Raw genomic sequence first — 15,534 nt, 5'->3', positions numbered from 1 at the left:
GTGCAAGCCCGTACAGTGTGCACATAAAAGTAAATTTGTAAGTTTGACCTAGAATCATTCAACAGTCTCACACGGCTTCATTATATTACCCAGATTCCCTTTTGTGTTTATTTTTCTTCTCCCCTATTGCTCATTCCTTCTCATCATTTTCCTTGTTCCCCCTTACATCACCCTCCTTGTCACTTGGAAAGTTCAAAAGGTCAGCTGCTCTAATAATATAAGCTTTCATAACTTGCTTTTAATTATCTTGTTATCTTTAAGGCCACATATTGTACTTCCCATCAATTTGTTCCAACGCCACGAAATGAAAGGCTCATGTGGAGAATAATAGCTTTGCATGGTTTAGCATACACCAGATGCATGGTGGAGATAAGATCAGCGTGCTTGTTAGAATATGAAACTTAAGGGGACGGGAAATTAAGATGTTCTGGAGACTTGGCTGGACTGAAATGACGACTGTTAATTCATTTTTACATTAAAAAAAAAAAAAAAAAGTGATTCCTGGTCAAGTTTCCAATCAAAAAGTGGAATCTTTTTTTCGTCCATATGCGGAAAAAATATTTCCTTCAGAACTGCAGATAAGGATGGCAGTACTGGAGAATTCTCACTTCCTCCACAACAGAACCACTGCAGCATTTCGCTAGCTCCTTCACTCTTCACTTTTTTCCCGCCTCATCACCTCTCATTCTCTCCCCACCTCCTCTAGCGTTCTCTCATCTCCCCCCCTTCTGCACTACCCCCCCCCCCACTTCACCTCCTCCCCACATGTCTGTCTGTTGGAAACTGGAGCAACATCTTAATCGAGGCTCACAGACGTGACGGGAATTTCTTAGCAACCTCGGCTCTGCAGCAGAGGAACACACGTTTGTGCATACACGCATACACGCATTCCTTGGCAGCCAATTAGCAGCCTGCGATCCGATGCCAACCCAATGACTGCATGTTGATGTGCTGGCGGCAGTGTGTGTGTGTGCTGATGCCCATCACAAGCACAAAGCTAGATAGGAGGCTATCTCTTTAATTTTAGGGTAAAGATTGTGATTCATTAAAAAAAAAAAACAGCTCCATCAGGGACAGATTGAGACAAGAAGAAGGAAGTGGGAGTTTGCATCCTGAGATTCTCGTCGTCCTGGTTCCTTCAGTGCATCCGCATGTTTTTGCCCACAAGCAGCATTAGGAGAACAATGAAGATGATTTACATGGAGCAGATCCTTGCTTTCTCCTCCTCTTCCCCCCCCCTCATCCGTCCTCTATTTTTGCTACCTATCATTCTACCCCTGCTACTTTTCTATTCTGCCTCCACTTTGGGGAGTTCATCCAAAGGTGAAAGCAACTAAAAGAAAAAAAAAATCACATATTCTCTTTGTATGTCAAAAATATTGACACCGGCCTCGGCATAGTATCAACCAGGCAGTGATGTGATGTTTCATCATCTTTTTTTCTTTTTTCGAGGCGGAGTATGTTGAAATCTGCCTTCTCGCTTGTTTTTGCCCTACTTGGTCCTTCCTACTGACTTCACAGACATGTCTGAAATAAATACACGCACTGGCAGATGAGAGGTTTAAAAAATGAATTAAAGTGCAAATATTACCACAAAGATGTCACTGGAATGATTCTGGAAACAATTTGTATTTATAAAAAATACATGCATAACTAAATAAGCCAATAAGACAATTCTCATTGTCGATTTGTAGCATCGTCAGTCCATAATGAAAAAAATAAAATATTCTCAATGACTACTCTAAATTGAAGTTACCAGGTCATTCTCTCTCTTTTAATCTTGATTCTTAAATTAACTTGACCCCGAGCAGAGTAGTGTCGCCCTATCATGATTATAATCATTGTGCGAGAGTGCCCTCTTGTGGGAGCACATGGATATGACAGGCTTTAAAAAACACCATGGAGTTTGTTTGGGAGTGAGGCTGAATTAGCTAGTTAGTTTTTGGATGCTCAACATTCAATAAGGATGATCTTCATAAATTCGTAACTGCAAATAGAAATGCAAAAAAAAAAAATCGGGATTTTTTTCATGCATGCTTAGTGAGTTCCTCAACACATACTTACAAATAACTGTTTTTATTTATTTTTTGATAAGCACCCTTCAGGTGGCTAAAATGTCTTCCAGGATATCTTCTTGCATTATTTTTCTTCTATTCCACAGCTCCTCTAGGGACATGCCAGTTTCCAAATAATGAGTCTGGTCACATGACCGCACTCAGGCTCTTCCGGGATCTTGTGTGGAAGTGTTTTTATCACTACTCCAAGTAGACTCCTGGTAAACCCGTCATAGATAATTCCAGGAGAGCCGCAGGCTTAACCTTTGAAGTCACTAGACTAAAAACAGACTGAAATTCATCTGTCTGCACATTTTCCCGACCACTTAGCTTGTTAAAGTGTCACAGTGAAGCTGGGGTCTAGCCCATCTGATTAAGGGTGACACCCTGGACTGATTACCTGTCAGTCACAGGGTCGACACATAGAGTCAGTCAGCCATTCACACCTGTGTTCAAAAATTTGAGACTGAAACCTGAAATGAAGCTTCAAATGTGCTTCATGAACCAGTTTTATTTTCTTTTTTTGGGGTGGATGGCACTGTTTTAAATGAAGAGGCTAAGTATAGGTCAAGTCAGTAATGTTGAACAGACAGTGCCATCTAGAGGAGTCAAATGAACACAACTGGTTCATGAAGCACATTTGAAGCTTCATTTCAGGTTTCAGTCTCAAAGCTTCATTTTCCCCATCATTAGCAGATAAGCATAAGAAATATTCAGATACATTTATTTTCATGGAGTCATTAACACAGGTGAAGCTAAGTCATTTAAACCACACAATATAATATAGCACAAAGATATGAAATTAAAAAATTCTCGGGGCATTGTGAAATGATCATTAGTGTCACTTTTTTTGCCTCCATTGATGTGAAAGCTGATCATGTAATATTTCACTACAAGTACGAAAAGTCAGTCAGTAAAATGAATAAATATCAATATTGTCCTTTTAAGACGGAATGAAACGTCAACATCGACTCTTCAAATTCTGCAACTTGTGCCATAATGTCAACATCTCCTTAGGATTCCGCCTGTGAACAAGCAGCACAGACTTATACGCGCAGGGATTCTCCCTGTCTGTCTCCGGGAGGTCAAATGTTAAAAAACCCGGGTGATGACTTGGAGACAGCCCGAGTTTTTCCATGCACATTCCCAGGTAGACATCATCGATTGGGAAAAGGCAAACCCTGCGGGACACCGCTTTTAATCGTAACGCAAGTGAGCGAGAGTACACCACCCCGCCTCCTCCGGCATACGTCGGGTAGGCTCCTTTGTAGAAACTTTCCGGGATGTAGTATTTGGTCGATGGATCCCGGTTTGGCGCTGCGTTATTAATGACATCCCCCACAAACAAATCCATTCGTGTTTCATTTGCCGGACGCCGTTTGTGATCCTCCCACTGCTGATTTAAGTAATCGAGAAGTGCACCGGTTCGGACAAAGACGTCATCGTCCCCCTTGAAGATGAACACAGCGGTGGGGCAGTATTTCTGGAGCCACTTCCAAAACAGCAAGTCCTTCAGGGTCAGGTTGAAGAAAGAATCCCGAAAATCCCATTGTAGGATGTCAGCGTATTTTCGATTCTCTAGGTCCAGGAAGTTTTTCAAATCCGGGTGAGGTCCTGTACTGGAGTCCTGCCTGCCGAGCAGAAACACAGTCTGCACGAATCCACCTTTCTTCTTGAACTCCCCCGTCACAAAACCACTGCGCCCCCAGGTTTCACGGATGGCTTGCCTGTTTTCAAAGTTCCCCACTTGAGATTTGATTGCTATGAGAAGCATTGGATAACGAAGAGCTGATTTGGTACTGTTCCTTTTGCACATGGTGGGTTGATTGATGATGATCGGGTAACTCCTGCAATGCATCGACTTGACAAACGTTCTCAATTGTGCCGGTATTTTGTCGACATCATACAGATGTGAGTCTGAACACTTGCGTGACACACAAGCAGAAAAGCATTCATCCTGAGATGAATCTTTTGCTCTGGACTCCTTCCATGTACGAGTCGCATTTCCTCGAAGTATCGGATTGTAGTGACGATCCAAGGAGTGCTGCAACTGATTCCATAGTGCGCTGTGCTCAAGATGAAGCTTCCAGAAGGGGCTGAGTGGATAAGAGGCCAAGGCCCCGGAATTTGCAGAAATCCCCGGAGCGATGTAGTGGACGGTTATTTTCGGAGGAGTGTAGGAGATGGTGACGAAAATGGTCACCAGGATGTAAATCAAAAGGTGGCCGGTCATCATGCAAGGCAGCAGGCACATGCAAAGCAGCCTCCCGTTGCACTTGCAGCATTTGCCCATTGCATGTAGTGGAATTAGACACACGCCTGTACACAAAGCAAATAGAAATATTTATATAGTTTATCGAAAAATGACTCAAATAACTGAATGAATTTATATCCCTGCAGTAGCATACTGTGTGTTTATATCTTGCCCTGCAGTCAACCCTCTTGAGTTTTTGTTACCGTGGTGATGGCCCAGAGAGATTTATTAACTCAGAGCATCATTCTTTACCTATCTAGAGGACATGCAATATATATTTGACAATTTTAAAAAATATTTTGTCTTTGTACCACTGTTAGTAAAGATAAGTGTGACCTCAGTTTGCATTCGGTAAAATATATTTTTTGTCAACGGCATTAATGATCTGGTGTAACAATGAGAAATTACAGCATTTAATCTAAAAGATGAAATATATTTAATTTCTCATATACATATATAAATTCCCTGAAAATTATCAGAGGAAGGAGGGAAGGCAATACTTACAAAACAACAAAATTCTAAAACAGGTCCAATTGACTGAGGCTCAGTGAGGTAAAGAGTCCATCTTGATAGTTGTTATTATTCCCGTCTGGTTAAGCATCACTGATGTCGATGACGATCTAAAACTACGAAAGAAAGAAACCCTGCTTGGCATCTTCCGCTTCTGAGCAACAAGTCTCAGGTGAGATGGAAAAAGCACTGAGCATGCGCATTTTGTGGCTCAACACATAACATCTATATTAAGATTAAATTAAAATTAAGTCATTTAAACCCAGGAAGCTGCTCAAACAACCTTTTTTTCTTTGAACAATGGATTTGCATGCAGGATCTGCCAGTGTAAGAATGTATTTGCATGATGCCACCAAACTACCTATGAAAAGCCTCACACTGACATCATCCTTCTGTTTTAATGTCAACAAAATAATAATAATAATAATAATAATAATAATAATAATAATAATAATAATAATAATAATAATAATAATAATAATAATAATAATAATAATAATAATAATAATAATAATAATAATAATAATAATAATAATATGGCAATTAAAGTAAACTGTAAACATCACCGATCCACACATACGTCACAATAGTACAGAACTGACATTGACACCAACCAATAGAAAACGTATCTGGCATCGGGGCCCTTTCCTGAACCAATGAATTCAGCCAATGAAAAGAGAGCAAAGGCGGGGCTACATCGTTGCGTTAATGTGGAAACAAGCAATACAGTTTGGTTGAGCTTTGAATGAGGGGCCATCATTCCGGTGGCTCGGCGATTGTATTTCCACTTTAAGGACTCGCTGGACCGATTTAAAATGAAAAAGCTGGATATATTAACAGGTACCTAAGTGACCTCCGGACTATCTTCCACTTACTTAGTCGGTAAGTATGTTCTAAAACTAATATTAAATTTGCAAGGGACAAAAAAAAATAACATGCAGCGGACCTGATTATTTGTCTGTCGGACAAAGTAGCAAGCTTGCTAGCGATTTTTTTTTTTCGCACTCGCTTTTGAAGGGAGGAGGAGAAGGAGTAACAGTAATTACAAGCAAGACAAAGAAACTTCAATGCATTTCACACTCGGCAATAATATCAAAAATTGCTATTATTTTTAATTTTTTTTGCTGTTTCTCAAAGTCTAGACTGACTCGATTGCAGCGAAGCTTATTAGCTTATTCTTCGAACCGTGCGAGGAGTGCATGTGTGTTTTTGTGCATGTGTGTTTATATTGTGGGTGGTTACAAAGAGTGCGATTTGATGTTCCAGACAAAATACGGCCGCTTATCTTGTCCACAAGGCCCTGCTAGTCGCGATTAGCATTTCATTCTGACGTTCGAGCCAGCCGTATCAACACGGTTCGAGGTTTTTGTTGTGCCTTGCAAACATACTCCAATATGTTCATTCTGCAACCGATTGGCGTTTTTTTTTCCCTCTCCCCTTTTGTCTCTTTGTTTTGGCGTGCAATGATCTCCCAATGAGTAATTCTTTTTCCGAATCATAAGACTGCAAATAAAGTGTTGAATCGATCTGTCGTACTTAGGAGCACTTCGAGGTTTAAACAATTCAAGCAAAATCTCAGAAGGAACTCAGAAGTGATGATCCCCTCCTTCCTCTTCTAAGTTTTGAATTTGAAGCCTCGATGATCCAGTATGTTTTTTTCTTTTTTTTTTTTTCTGTAAAATAAACATTGATCTCATTTATTTCGTTGGTCAGCTTACTCTCACTGCCTTGCAGGGAAATTGATCAGATGAGGTTACACGTGAAGGTCGTAGAGCACGTCAATACTTTGAAAACCAAAACAAAAATATATCCCTGTTTTTTTTTCAGCAGTGTCTCTCTGAATGGATTTCTGAAGTAAACATGCAAGTCTTGCCGACAGAGATTTGAGAAGAAACGCTTTGGAGTTTGCACATCGAATTGTCGCTACCGCTCCTCGTAGTACGTCGGAAAAAATCCAAACACGTTTTCTCTAAATCCAAGCGAGGCACCATGTTTGACCCTCCAGGTTTTAATGCGGTTTGACACTGATCAGCCAGAGAAGGTTAACTCTGGTTTTGATAATGGGATCGGTACTTTTGTACGGGATTAGCGTTCGATTAGTATCAGCATCAACGTAGAAGATTTGTCACCTCTGTTAAAATGGATTAGGTTTTAAGGCTGACCTAGTAACCGAAAGCTACCCTATGTTGCCACAATTATTTCAACAAAACAACTGGCCTGCACACAAATTGTGACAACAGCCTTCATGAGTTTTCTCATCACTGTGACATTTGCACATCTTTGTCCCCTTGTGTATTTTAGGATTATTGGAGACTCCGCTTTCTGCTCCCACCAGCATTTGCACATTCCATCTCAAATTTTCCAATTGAAATATTGTCCAGGTTTTTTTTCCCCCCCTCAAAACGAAAGACTTAAAATTGGACGAGACAAAATCCACATGCGTTTTTGTCCTTTTTATTTCCTGAAGGATTTTAGCAATACAGCCTAACAGCTTTACATCCCTCCCCCGCCTCCCTGGATCCCTTGACATCAGATTAAGAGGCTAACTCAAAACATTGACGTACACAACGTACACACAACATGTCCTCCATACTACCCTTCACTCCCCCGGTGGTGAAGCGGCTTCTGGGTTGGAAGAAGACTCCGGCGGGAGGCGGAGGAGCGGGAGGCGGCATCGGGGGAGTTGGGGAGCAGAACGGAGGCGGGCAGGAGGAGAAATGGTGCGAAAAAGCCGTCAAGAGCCTGGTGAAGAAGCTGAAGAAGACGGGGCAGCTAGATGAGCTGGAAAAAGCCATCAGCACGCAGAACATCAACACAAAGTGTGTCACCATACCCAGGTGAGATGGCGCACACATGCAAACTTTGTCATATTTGTTTTCTCGACTTTTTCCACTTTGCGGGTTCCGATCTCGCTCGAAGGAACTGATTAAAAAAAAAAAAAAGCTGACTGACCGCACAGCACACGTAACGTGGAGTTAAAACATGTCCCAATATCACAGACATGCAGGACAAAAAAAGTTGCGCAACGGAAAGCCCACTTCTTCATTCGGGTCGCGCAGGTTAACCTTGTAGCAGAAGTGAAACCGGGGGTGAAGGAAACCAAAACCTCGCACGTGAAACCGAGCTTCTATTGTTGACGTTGTTCGTTTTCTAATGTCTGGAGGAAAAGTATTGGAATAGGCATTATGAAAAACGACCACAAGAGGGCGCTTTGGTATTTTCAGATTCCTATTCTGTGTACTTCTGCTACGTATTGTTGAAATTTTGTGATTCATATCACCACAGACAACTTTCAGATAGGGGGGGGGGTGTTGTCAGGAGGAAATAGGTGTTCGAACTCCAACATGTAATGGAGGAAGCGTGTTAAAGATCACACGCGTGGGATCATTGCGATTGGTCGTACAGTACATGTTTCATTGCTTTGCATGCAAAAAAAAAAAAGGATGGTGGGAAGGAGTGTCTGCGTGCGTGCGTTGCGTCAATCATAAGCCATATTCAGCATTTTTGCACTAATTGTCTTCTGTTGTTTCAAGTGTTCAATATGGTCTTGACATTTTGAACATTGTCCCTTTTTCTTTTTTTTTTTCCCCATGTCATTAATTGGTAATCTTATAGCAGCGATGGGGAAACTAAGCTTTAAATAAAGCAGAGTAATCTAGACTTACCTCTTTATTTCAAGCGACAGTGCCATCGAGAGGAGACACAATACAACTGGTTCATGAAGCACATTTGAAGCTTCATTTTCCCATCACTATGTGTAATATAGTTTTCTGTACAAAAAAAAAGCTAAGGTGGTTTTTTCGACTGTCATGTTTGCTTAGGGGGGATGACATTTGACCTGTCTAAAATAGTTGCACGCTAGACTTACTGATTTCTGAAATGAAAAGCAGACAAAGATAAGAGACCAATTGTATCTGTTTGTAATTTCATCTTATTTGGAATGTGACATCACACATTTACTGTCTTGTTTACTTTTATTTTTGTCATTGTTTTTGCTCATGTCTTGTATGTGTGTGTGTGTGCGCGCGTGTGTGTCTGTGTGTGCGCATGCATGTGTGTGTTTATAGCAATTGCTCAGATCTATGGGGTCTAGGGTCAGGCCACATGATAGAGCAGTGGGACTCTTCAGGCATGTACGGATACCCTGACCACAACAGGTGACCACACTCGCACGTCGACAAATTGTGCATCATTGGCGGGCGGGAAGAGTCCTTCAAGGCCAACCAACTTTCAGTTACAATAGCTGAATCCTAAAAATAGTTGTTTTCCATTCAAGGCTCCGTCTCTGCTTTCAGGTCGCTGGATGGCCGTCTTCAAGTGTCTCATCGCAAGGGCCTGCCGCACGTCATCTATTGTCGCCTGTGGAGGTGGCCCGACCTTCACAGCCACCATGAGCTGCGGGCCGTCGACAACTGCCAGTACGCTTTCAACCTCAAGAAGGACGAAGTGTGCGTCAACCCTTATCATTACCAGAGGGTGGAGACGCCGGGTAATGATCTCTTTGGTGTCGACTTTGAATCGCGCCCCGTCGTCAGGCCGCCATCGGAAATGATCTACATTTGCATGGGGAGGAAAAAAAAAAAAAATGCTGCCATTTGTGTGTCTTATTTCCACAGTGCTACCCCCAGTTTTGGTACCCCGCCATACAGAGATCCTGACGGAGCTTCCGCCTCTTGATGACTTTACAAACTCCATCCCTGAAAACACCAATTTCCCAGCCGGCATCGATCCACCTAATAATTACATACCAGGTCCGTAAGCATCGCGAGCCTCGCTCTATCCAATATGGCGCACGGGCAAGTCAGTGACGTGGCTCAAAATCAGAACATTGACGGCTTGATTTTACAGAGACTCCCCCGCCCGGCTACATTAGTGAAGATGGCGAGGCGAGTGACCAGCAGATGAATCAAAGTATGGAATCGGGTAAGTTAGTCTGGTATTTCAAAAGAAAAAGTGTTTTGTTTTGAAAATTTGAAAACTGTTTTTTTTTTGCTAGGCTCACCAGCAGAACTTTCACCCAACACTTTGTCACCTGTCAGCCACAGCCTGGGTAAATCCGCCCTAGCTGTCATTTTTTTTTTAAAATGTTTCCTCTCTGGGCATCATTAAAGAATTACCTGCTGCAATGATTGCGTAATAGCGGCCAAATGTTTCCCAACAGACCTTCAGCCGGTCACCTACAGCGAACCGGCTTTCTGGTGCTCCATCGCTTACTATGAGCTCAACCAGCGCGTCGGAGAAACATTCCACGCTTCGCAGCCTTCCCTCACCGTGGACGGCTTCACCGACCCGTCCAACTCGGAACGCTTTTGCCTTGGACTGCTCAGCAACGTCAACAGGAATGCAACTGTTGAAATGACAAGGAGGCATATAGGTATCTATTTTTAGCGTTCGTACCAGTACAAATTCTTCGAGTGTGTGTTTATCATAATAAATAAATGTATTTGGCAGGTCGCGGCGTGAGGTTGTATTATATCGGAGGAGAGGTGTTTGCTGAGTGCCTCAGCGACAGTGCCATTTTTGTCCAGAGTCCCAACTGCAACCAGCGATACGGGTGGCACCCCGCCACAGTCTGCAAGATACCGCCAGGTGTTTCTCTTTCGCTATACCGATGCTTCTAAAAGTTTTTTTACATCAATTACAAAAGCAAAAAGACGGGCTAAGTAAGAATGCTGCAGCCGAATTTAAGAAGGAGAAAAAGAAAACATTGCGGTATTGTAATTACATTCTGATCTCCCTTTGAATACTTGTTGGAAAAAGAAAGCCTTCAAGGAAGAGCAACGTGACTTGTTTTTCCCCTCAGACTCTCACCCACACGCGCTGACTAATATGTATCCGTGCAATTTAGAACATTTCATTCTTGGCGAAAGCAGCAGCAGCAGCGTGAGTGCTGTTATCCGGCGCCGCACGTTTGGGTGGAAGGCAAACAAACGCAAGCGTCGCAATAGTTTCATCCGAGGAAAGAAACTTTTCAATAAATGCAAATCAGATGAAGTCTAATCCCAAAAATCTTTCACTTCCAGGCTGTAATCTGAAGATTTTTAACAACCAGGAGTTTGCCGCTCTGCTGGCGCAGTCCGTCAATCAGGGCTTTGAGGCCGTCTACCAGCTGACCAGGATGTGCACCATCAGGATGAGCTTCGTCAAAGGATGGGGCGCCGAGTACAGGTGTGTGCTTCGCTTTAGTCATTGTGCACAAAATAAATCTTTTCAAAATCTTCTCTTTCCCCCCCCTTCAGACGTCAGACAGTCACCAGCACTCCCTGTTGGATTGAATTGCATCTCAATGGCCCCCTCCAGTGGTTGGACAAGGTGCTGACCCAGATGGGTTCCCCCTCCGTGCGATGCTCCAGTATGTCCTAAACGACGTCTTGACCGCTGCTGAAGAAACTTGACATTACACAACAGTCGACCAGCATCTTAGAGACGGAAATGCATTGAAAAGGACCTCGAGAACCGGAGCGGAATGTAAACGTCACATCAAGCCTGACAATGACCTTTGACCGATCAACCTCAGGCTGACATTCCTACGACCATGGACCTAAAAACTCAAGTCACTCTGCATATCCCAAACGACAAGAGTGGCATCCATCCACCTTTCAGGTATTTGACTGAGGTGCTGAACTGAACCGGACTCCCAACTCAAGACAACAAACGGGCCGGGCGGCGGGGAATTGGAGTCTGCGGCGCTCGCGCCTTTCGTCAGGTCACCTTTGCCTCTTCACTGCCTCGCTTCCACGCCACGAGCTGGATTCGGTGTCAAGAGTTTTCGTTTACACACAGTTGACTCGCAGTCCTACTGCCACTCTCTGGAATTCATGTTCAAATATCTTGGTTTGAGTGACCAAAGTCGGGTTCTGTTTCTTGGTCAGGACCACCCCAACACACAGATTGCAAAGGTTAACCTTCTCATTAATAACGCTTGCCGTGTACTACCCTGACGCACACTCTAGCTGTCACTCAACTACACACGAGTGCTCAATCTCAGTGGGGTTTCTCGAATAATCGAAATTGAAAAGCGGGTGTTCCCTCCAGCGTGGATAACGGCACGCACGAGCACAAGTCGACACGCGCTTCCCCTAGCTACCTTTCTCTGTTCTATGCCATTCCATTATCTTCTTTTATATATTCCAAAAGGAGTTGTGCTGGAATGTAGCGTAAATTCGTGTGCAGGAAGAGAGTCTGGCGCCCCCTTGTGTTAAACAGTCACAAATACTTGTATGCGTTATGCTAATCTCTCGATTGTTGTGCTTGAATTGATGCATGGTTGCCCCCCCCCCCCCTCCATTTATCAACAATGCTTTGATAAGAAGAATCCTCCAATGTGGGATTTTTGGAAAAATGGCCTCGACATCAAAAAAATTGCACTGCCCCAAATTATGCACCCCCTTATTCTTACTCCAAAAAAAAAGTTGCCTTTCATGTAAAATAGAACGAGAAATGCTTTTAAATTGTACAGATAGGAATGTTGAAAAAAAACCAATTGAATATTTTTGGAATGGTCACTATAAAAAAAAAAAAAGTCATTTATTATGTCCGAATTGGCTTATTATGGAGTAAGCGCTCATTCTCGTCCTCACCTACAAGCTAGGAGAACAATTTAGAATCAATCGTTTTCCAACTAAACTTTATTTAAGCTTTAAGTATTAAACCAAGCAATTATGCTGCACAGTTATTTGTGGTTTATTTCTTTATTTTTTGTATTGGTGATTCAAAAAAAAATATATAAATTTATATCTATACAAATGAATATGTTGACATTTTTTGCCCTAAACTAGCTAACATGATCATTGTCCCGAATGTCAACTTTGTATTTTTCTCTACTTTTCATGAAAATGCGATTAAATTGAAATTACTTTTCTACATACATTTACAATCTATAAATTATAACCAAATTATTACCACTCGGACCATTACGGCGAATTCCCTATGCTGTCCCAAAGACTAAATGCAAGTTTGTACAAGTTGCTTGATTCTGAAATCCTAAAAATCAATCATTCCCAAAAATTGAAACCCCTTTAAAAATAAGATATTACTTTTTTTTTTTAATTTGTTGTTTTTATCCTGAGTTTCCATGGGTGTGAACCAGCAGTTGCGCAATACAGAATTCCAGTTGTGTCTTTTCCACACATTCCGGTTTTTCTTTTTTTTTTTTTTCTTGATGTGTTGCTCGCGTGTGGCCCAACATAGAGCACAAAAGCACAACATGACCGGCGGGACATGTAAATATTTGTTTTTGTCTCGCTCCATCCCGGGGTCACATTCATCGTTTACTTCCGACGACGGACCTACACGTTTCCTAAATTATGCGTGTGAACGCAAACGGCGATATACACGCGGTCCGAGTTGAGTGAATGAATTTCACTTAGGGCGGCCTTTTTTTTTTTTTTTTTTTTTTTTTTTTTTTTTCCTTGATTAATTTCCCCTTTGTATGGATCCATTGAAATCACTTGTACATAAACCAGCCCGCGGCATTTATGTTTATCGCTCTATATCTATGTTCCATGTCGTTTTATTTTTTTAGAGAATACTTTACTGGACTTCTCAATGCCAAGGTCAGTAGATGATAGAAAGATTTTTTATTTTTTTTTCTTCCCTTAAGGTTGTTGTATCGGTGACACATGCAGTGTTTTTGTTTTTGTTTCCATGCATTGACATCAGATTGTTCAGATGGTATTCTCCGAAGTATTTTCCCCCTTCGATTCTTACCATTGTGTGCATACTGCCAGGTTCCAGCAAGCCTTTGTGTTGTTGTTTTTTTTTCTTCTTTAAAATGAGTGCCACCTTATTCTGCAGTTGACTTTCGCTTCCCGAAAAGAAAAAAAAAGAATGTTTTGCAAATGGAGCATGAGCTGAGCAATCACAATGTTTTCTTTCTTCTGTGAAGGACAAATGTGGATTTCCAAACGAGCCTCTCTTTTTCTTGACAAAACTACTCTGCAGGGGAAAGTTGCTTCATGGCACTAGTGGTGTTATTGTGTAGTCACTTTGTTTTTCTTTATATGCTATTTCTTTTATTCAAGACCCCCCCCCCTCCTCCTCCTCCTCCACCCTTCTCTGCTTTCCAAACAGTATTTCCTGTTCAGCAAATAAGCTGCAAGGATGTCTGTTCTTCTTCAAACACTGAACTTCATAAACGTTCCAATTATGAACGAGCAACTTCTGTGTACACTAATAAAACTGTAACAAATCAAAGTGTTAGTCATTGATTCAAATTGATCAGCCAATCATTCAGTGGAATTCCAGCCATTTTAATATAAACTATAATTACGGTTTGCAAGTTTTACGAGCATGCTTTTATTTTGACATGCTGCTTTTTCTCAGTGGACAGGTGATAAGGAAAGGGCGTGGCCAAATCCTAAACCAGGTGAAGTTGGCGTGCTGCACGTTTAACATTTAAACTCCAAAGAAAATCAGACAAGATGACACTTAAGCAGGTTTCTGAAGGACGACGATCATGCAAAACCCAACATTTGTGATCTTTTTGAGTTCAAGGATGAGGTAAGACCGCTGACGTTGCACCACTGATAGGTTTGAAGTTTAAATTCAGCTAACCACGCCTAATTTGAATGAATAAATTGTAATTGTCCACGTTGTTTTTCTTCCAATATCACTTAAAGGTTTACCGAGTTATATATATTTTTGAAAAGCAACACTTGTCATGCCTATTTGTTTAATTGCAAATCGGGAATTCACCGGCTTTCTCTCAACAAAATGAAACCACGGGATTTTATTTAGACACATTTATTAGCCATTTTTATTTATTTATTTCTAAATGCATGAATGCTTTGTTTACTTTTGCAGTGCAATTAAGTGTGACGAAAAAAGTATTGGAAAATTAAGGCTTTTTATGGTCTTGGTTGTATTGCGCATTAATCGCCGCAAGAGGGTGGTAAAAGTACACTAAAGAAACAGGCGGAACCCGAGGGAAGTCAATAAGTAGGCTACTTGAATTAATATGGTTGAACTATTTTCTTTAAAAAGCATCACAGGATTTCTGCACGATTACTGACTTTAAATAACATGAAAGAAAAGATTGTAGTAGGATGATTGAGGTTAGAGTTCCTTTTTTCAATATTTAACTTTTTTTTTCTATTTCACAATAATCCAATTAAAAAAAAAAATTATCCCAATTTCCCACTATATATACTTCACTAGTAACTTATTGGTAATGGTGATGTCAGAGAGATTAATCGTGACAGCATGTCTTTCTCAATTTTCACGTTTGGGGTTAGCTCACTGGTAATTCGACATTGTAATTTCCTAGGAACGTTGTAGACGAACTCCATTAGCACGGAATTATGAATCTTGCTTTGTTGCTGCTCAATCTCTTTGCCCATCATCAGCTCCCAAGTGTCCTCTTCCAGGACAATACATTACAGTGCGGTAAACATTTCCCAAACAAATAAATACAATATCCTAAATGTGGAGGAACTTTCTGGAATCATAATATGGATCGCTAATACCATTGTGGTAATCAGGTCTCTCCCTTGTGGTTGCATTTTGGTTAATGTAGACGTTGCGACTGTGGCGTCAGGATATTGATCGGATCTGTTCTAACCGTATCGTCTGATCTTGTGCAAATGTAAAATGCTTTCCAATAATTACGGGGAAGTTCGGGTTGGTAAATTACAGTCGACTGATGATTAAATATTCATAATCAATTGGAAATATGTAAGCGTTTGGATTTGGGTTGGAAATATGACTAAAGCAATA

General features: G+C 41.4%; 2 protein-coding genes across 2 annotated transcripts; one reads left to right on the top strand and one right to left on the bottom strand.

Moving 5' to 3' along the window:
- Window positions 1-2,989: 2,989 nt before the first annotated feature.
- On the bottom strand, window positions 2,990-4,347 carry si:dkey-175m17.6 (N-acetyllactosaminide beta-1,3-N-acetylglucosaminyltransferase 2). The gene has a single exon (XM_061292829.1). It carries the CDS (start codon window positions 4,345-4,347, stop codon window positions 3,016-3,018), a length of 1,332 nt encoding a protein of 443 aa, XP_061148813.1. The 3' UTR covers window positions 2,990-3,015.
- A 1,203-nt stretch (window positions 4,348-5,550) lies between these two features.
- On the top strand, window positions 5,551-14,013 carry smad2 (SMAD family member 2). Its single transcript, XM_061292828.1, has 11 exons — window positions 5,551-5,700; window positions 7,120-7,655; window positions 8,886-8,975; window positions 9,114-9,307; window positions 9,435-9,569; window positions 9,667-9,741; window positions 9,815-9,868; window positions 9,980-10,192; window positions 10,270-10,407; window positions 10,842-10,986; window positions 11,058-14,013. The coding sequence occupies exons 2-11, from the start codon at window positions 7,399-7,401 to the stop codon at window positions 11,179-11,181; spliced, it is 1,425 nt and encodes a 474-aa protein (XP_061148812.1). The 5' UTR covers window positions 5,551-5,700; window positions 7,120-7,398; the 3' UTR covers window positions 11,182-14,013.
- The last annotated feature ends 1,521 nt before the right edge of the window (window positions 14,014-15,534 follow it).

Source organism: Syngnathus typhle, linkage group LG12 (assembly GCF_033458585.1).
Source record: "Syngnathus typhle isolate RoL2023-S1 ecotype Sweden linkage group LG12, RoL_Styp_1.0, whole genome shotgun sequence".
Taxonomy (NCBI): domain Eukaryota; kingdom Metazoa; phylum Chordata; class Actinopteri; order Syngnathiformes; family Syngnathidae; genus Syngnathus; species Syngnathus typhle.
The sequence above is the reverse complement of the archived record's forward strand: the minus strand, read 5'-3'. Positions and strand labels throughout refer to the sequence as shown.

Excerpts from the sequence above, each read along its gene's own strand:
- si:dkey-175m17.6 (XM_061292829.1), bottom strand. The coding sequence starts at position 4,347 with ATGGGCAAATGCTGCAAGTGCAACGGGAGGCTGCTTTGCATGTGCCTG.
- smad2 (XM_061292828.1), top strand. The coding sequence starts at position 7,399 with ATGTCCTCCATACTACCCTTCACTCCCCCGGTGGTGAAGCGGCTTCTG. Across the intron at positions 9,308-9,434 it reads CCAGAGGGTGGAGACGCCGG|TGCTACCCCCAGTTTTGGTA; the intron begins GTAATGATCTCT and ends TTATTTCCACAG. Across the intron at positions 10,193-10,269 it reads AATGACAAGGAGGCATATAG|GTCGCGGCGTGAGGTTGTAT; the intron begins GTATCTATTTTT and ends TGTATTTGGCAG.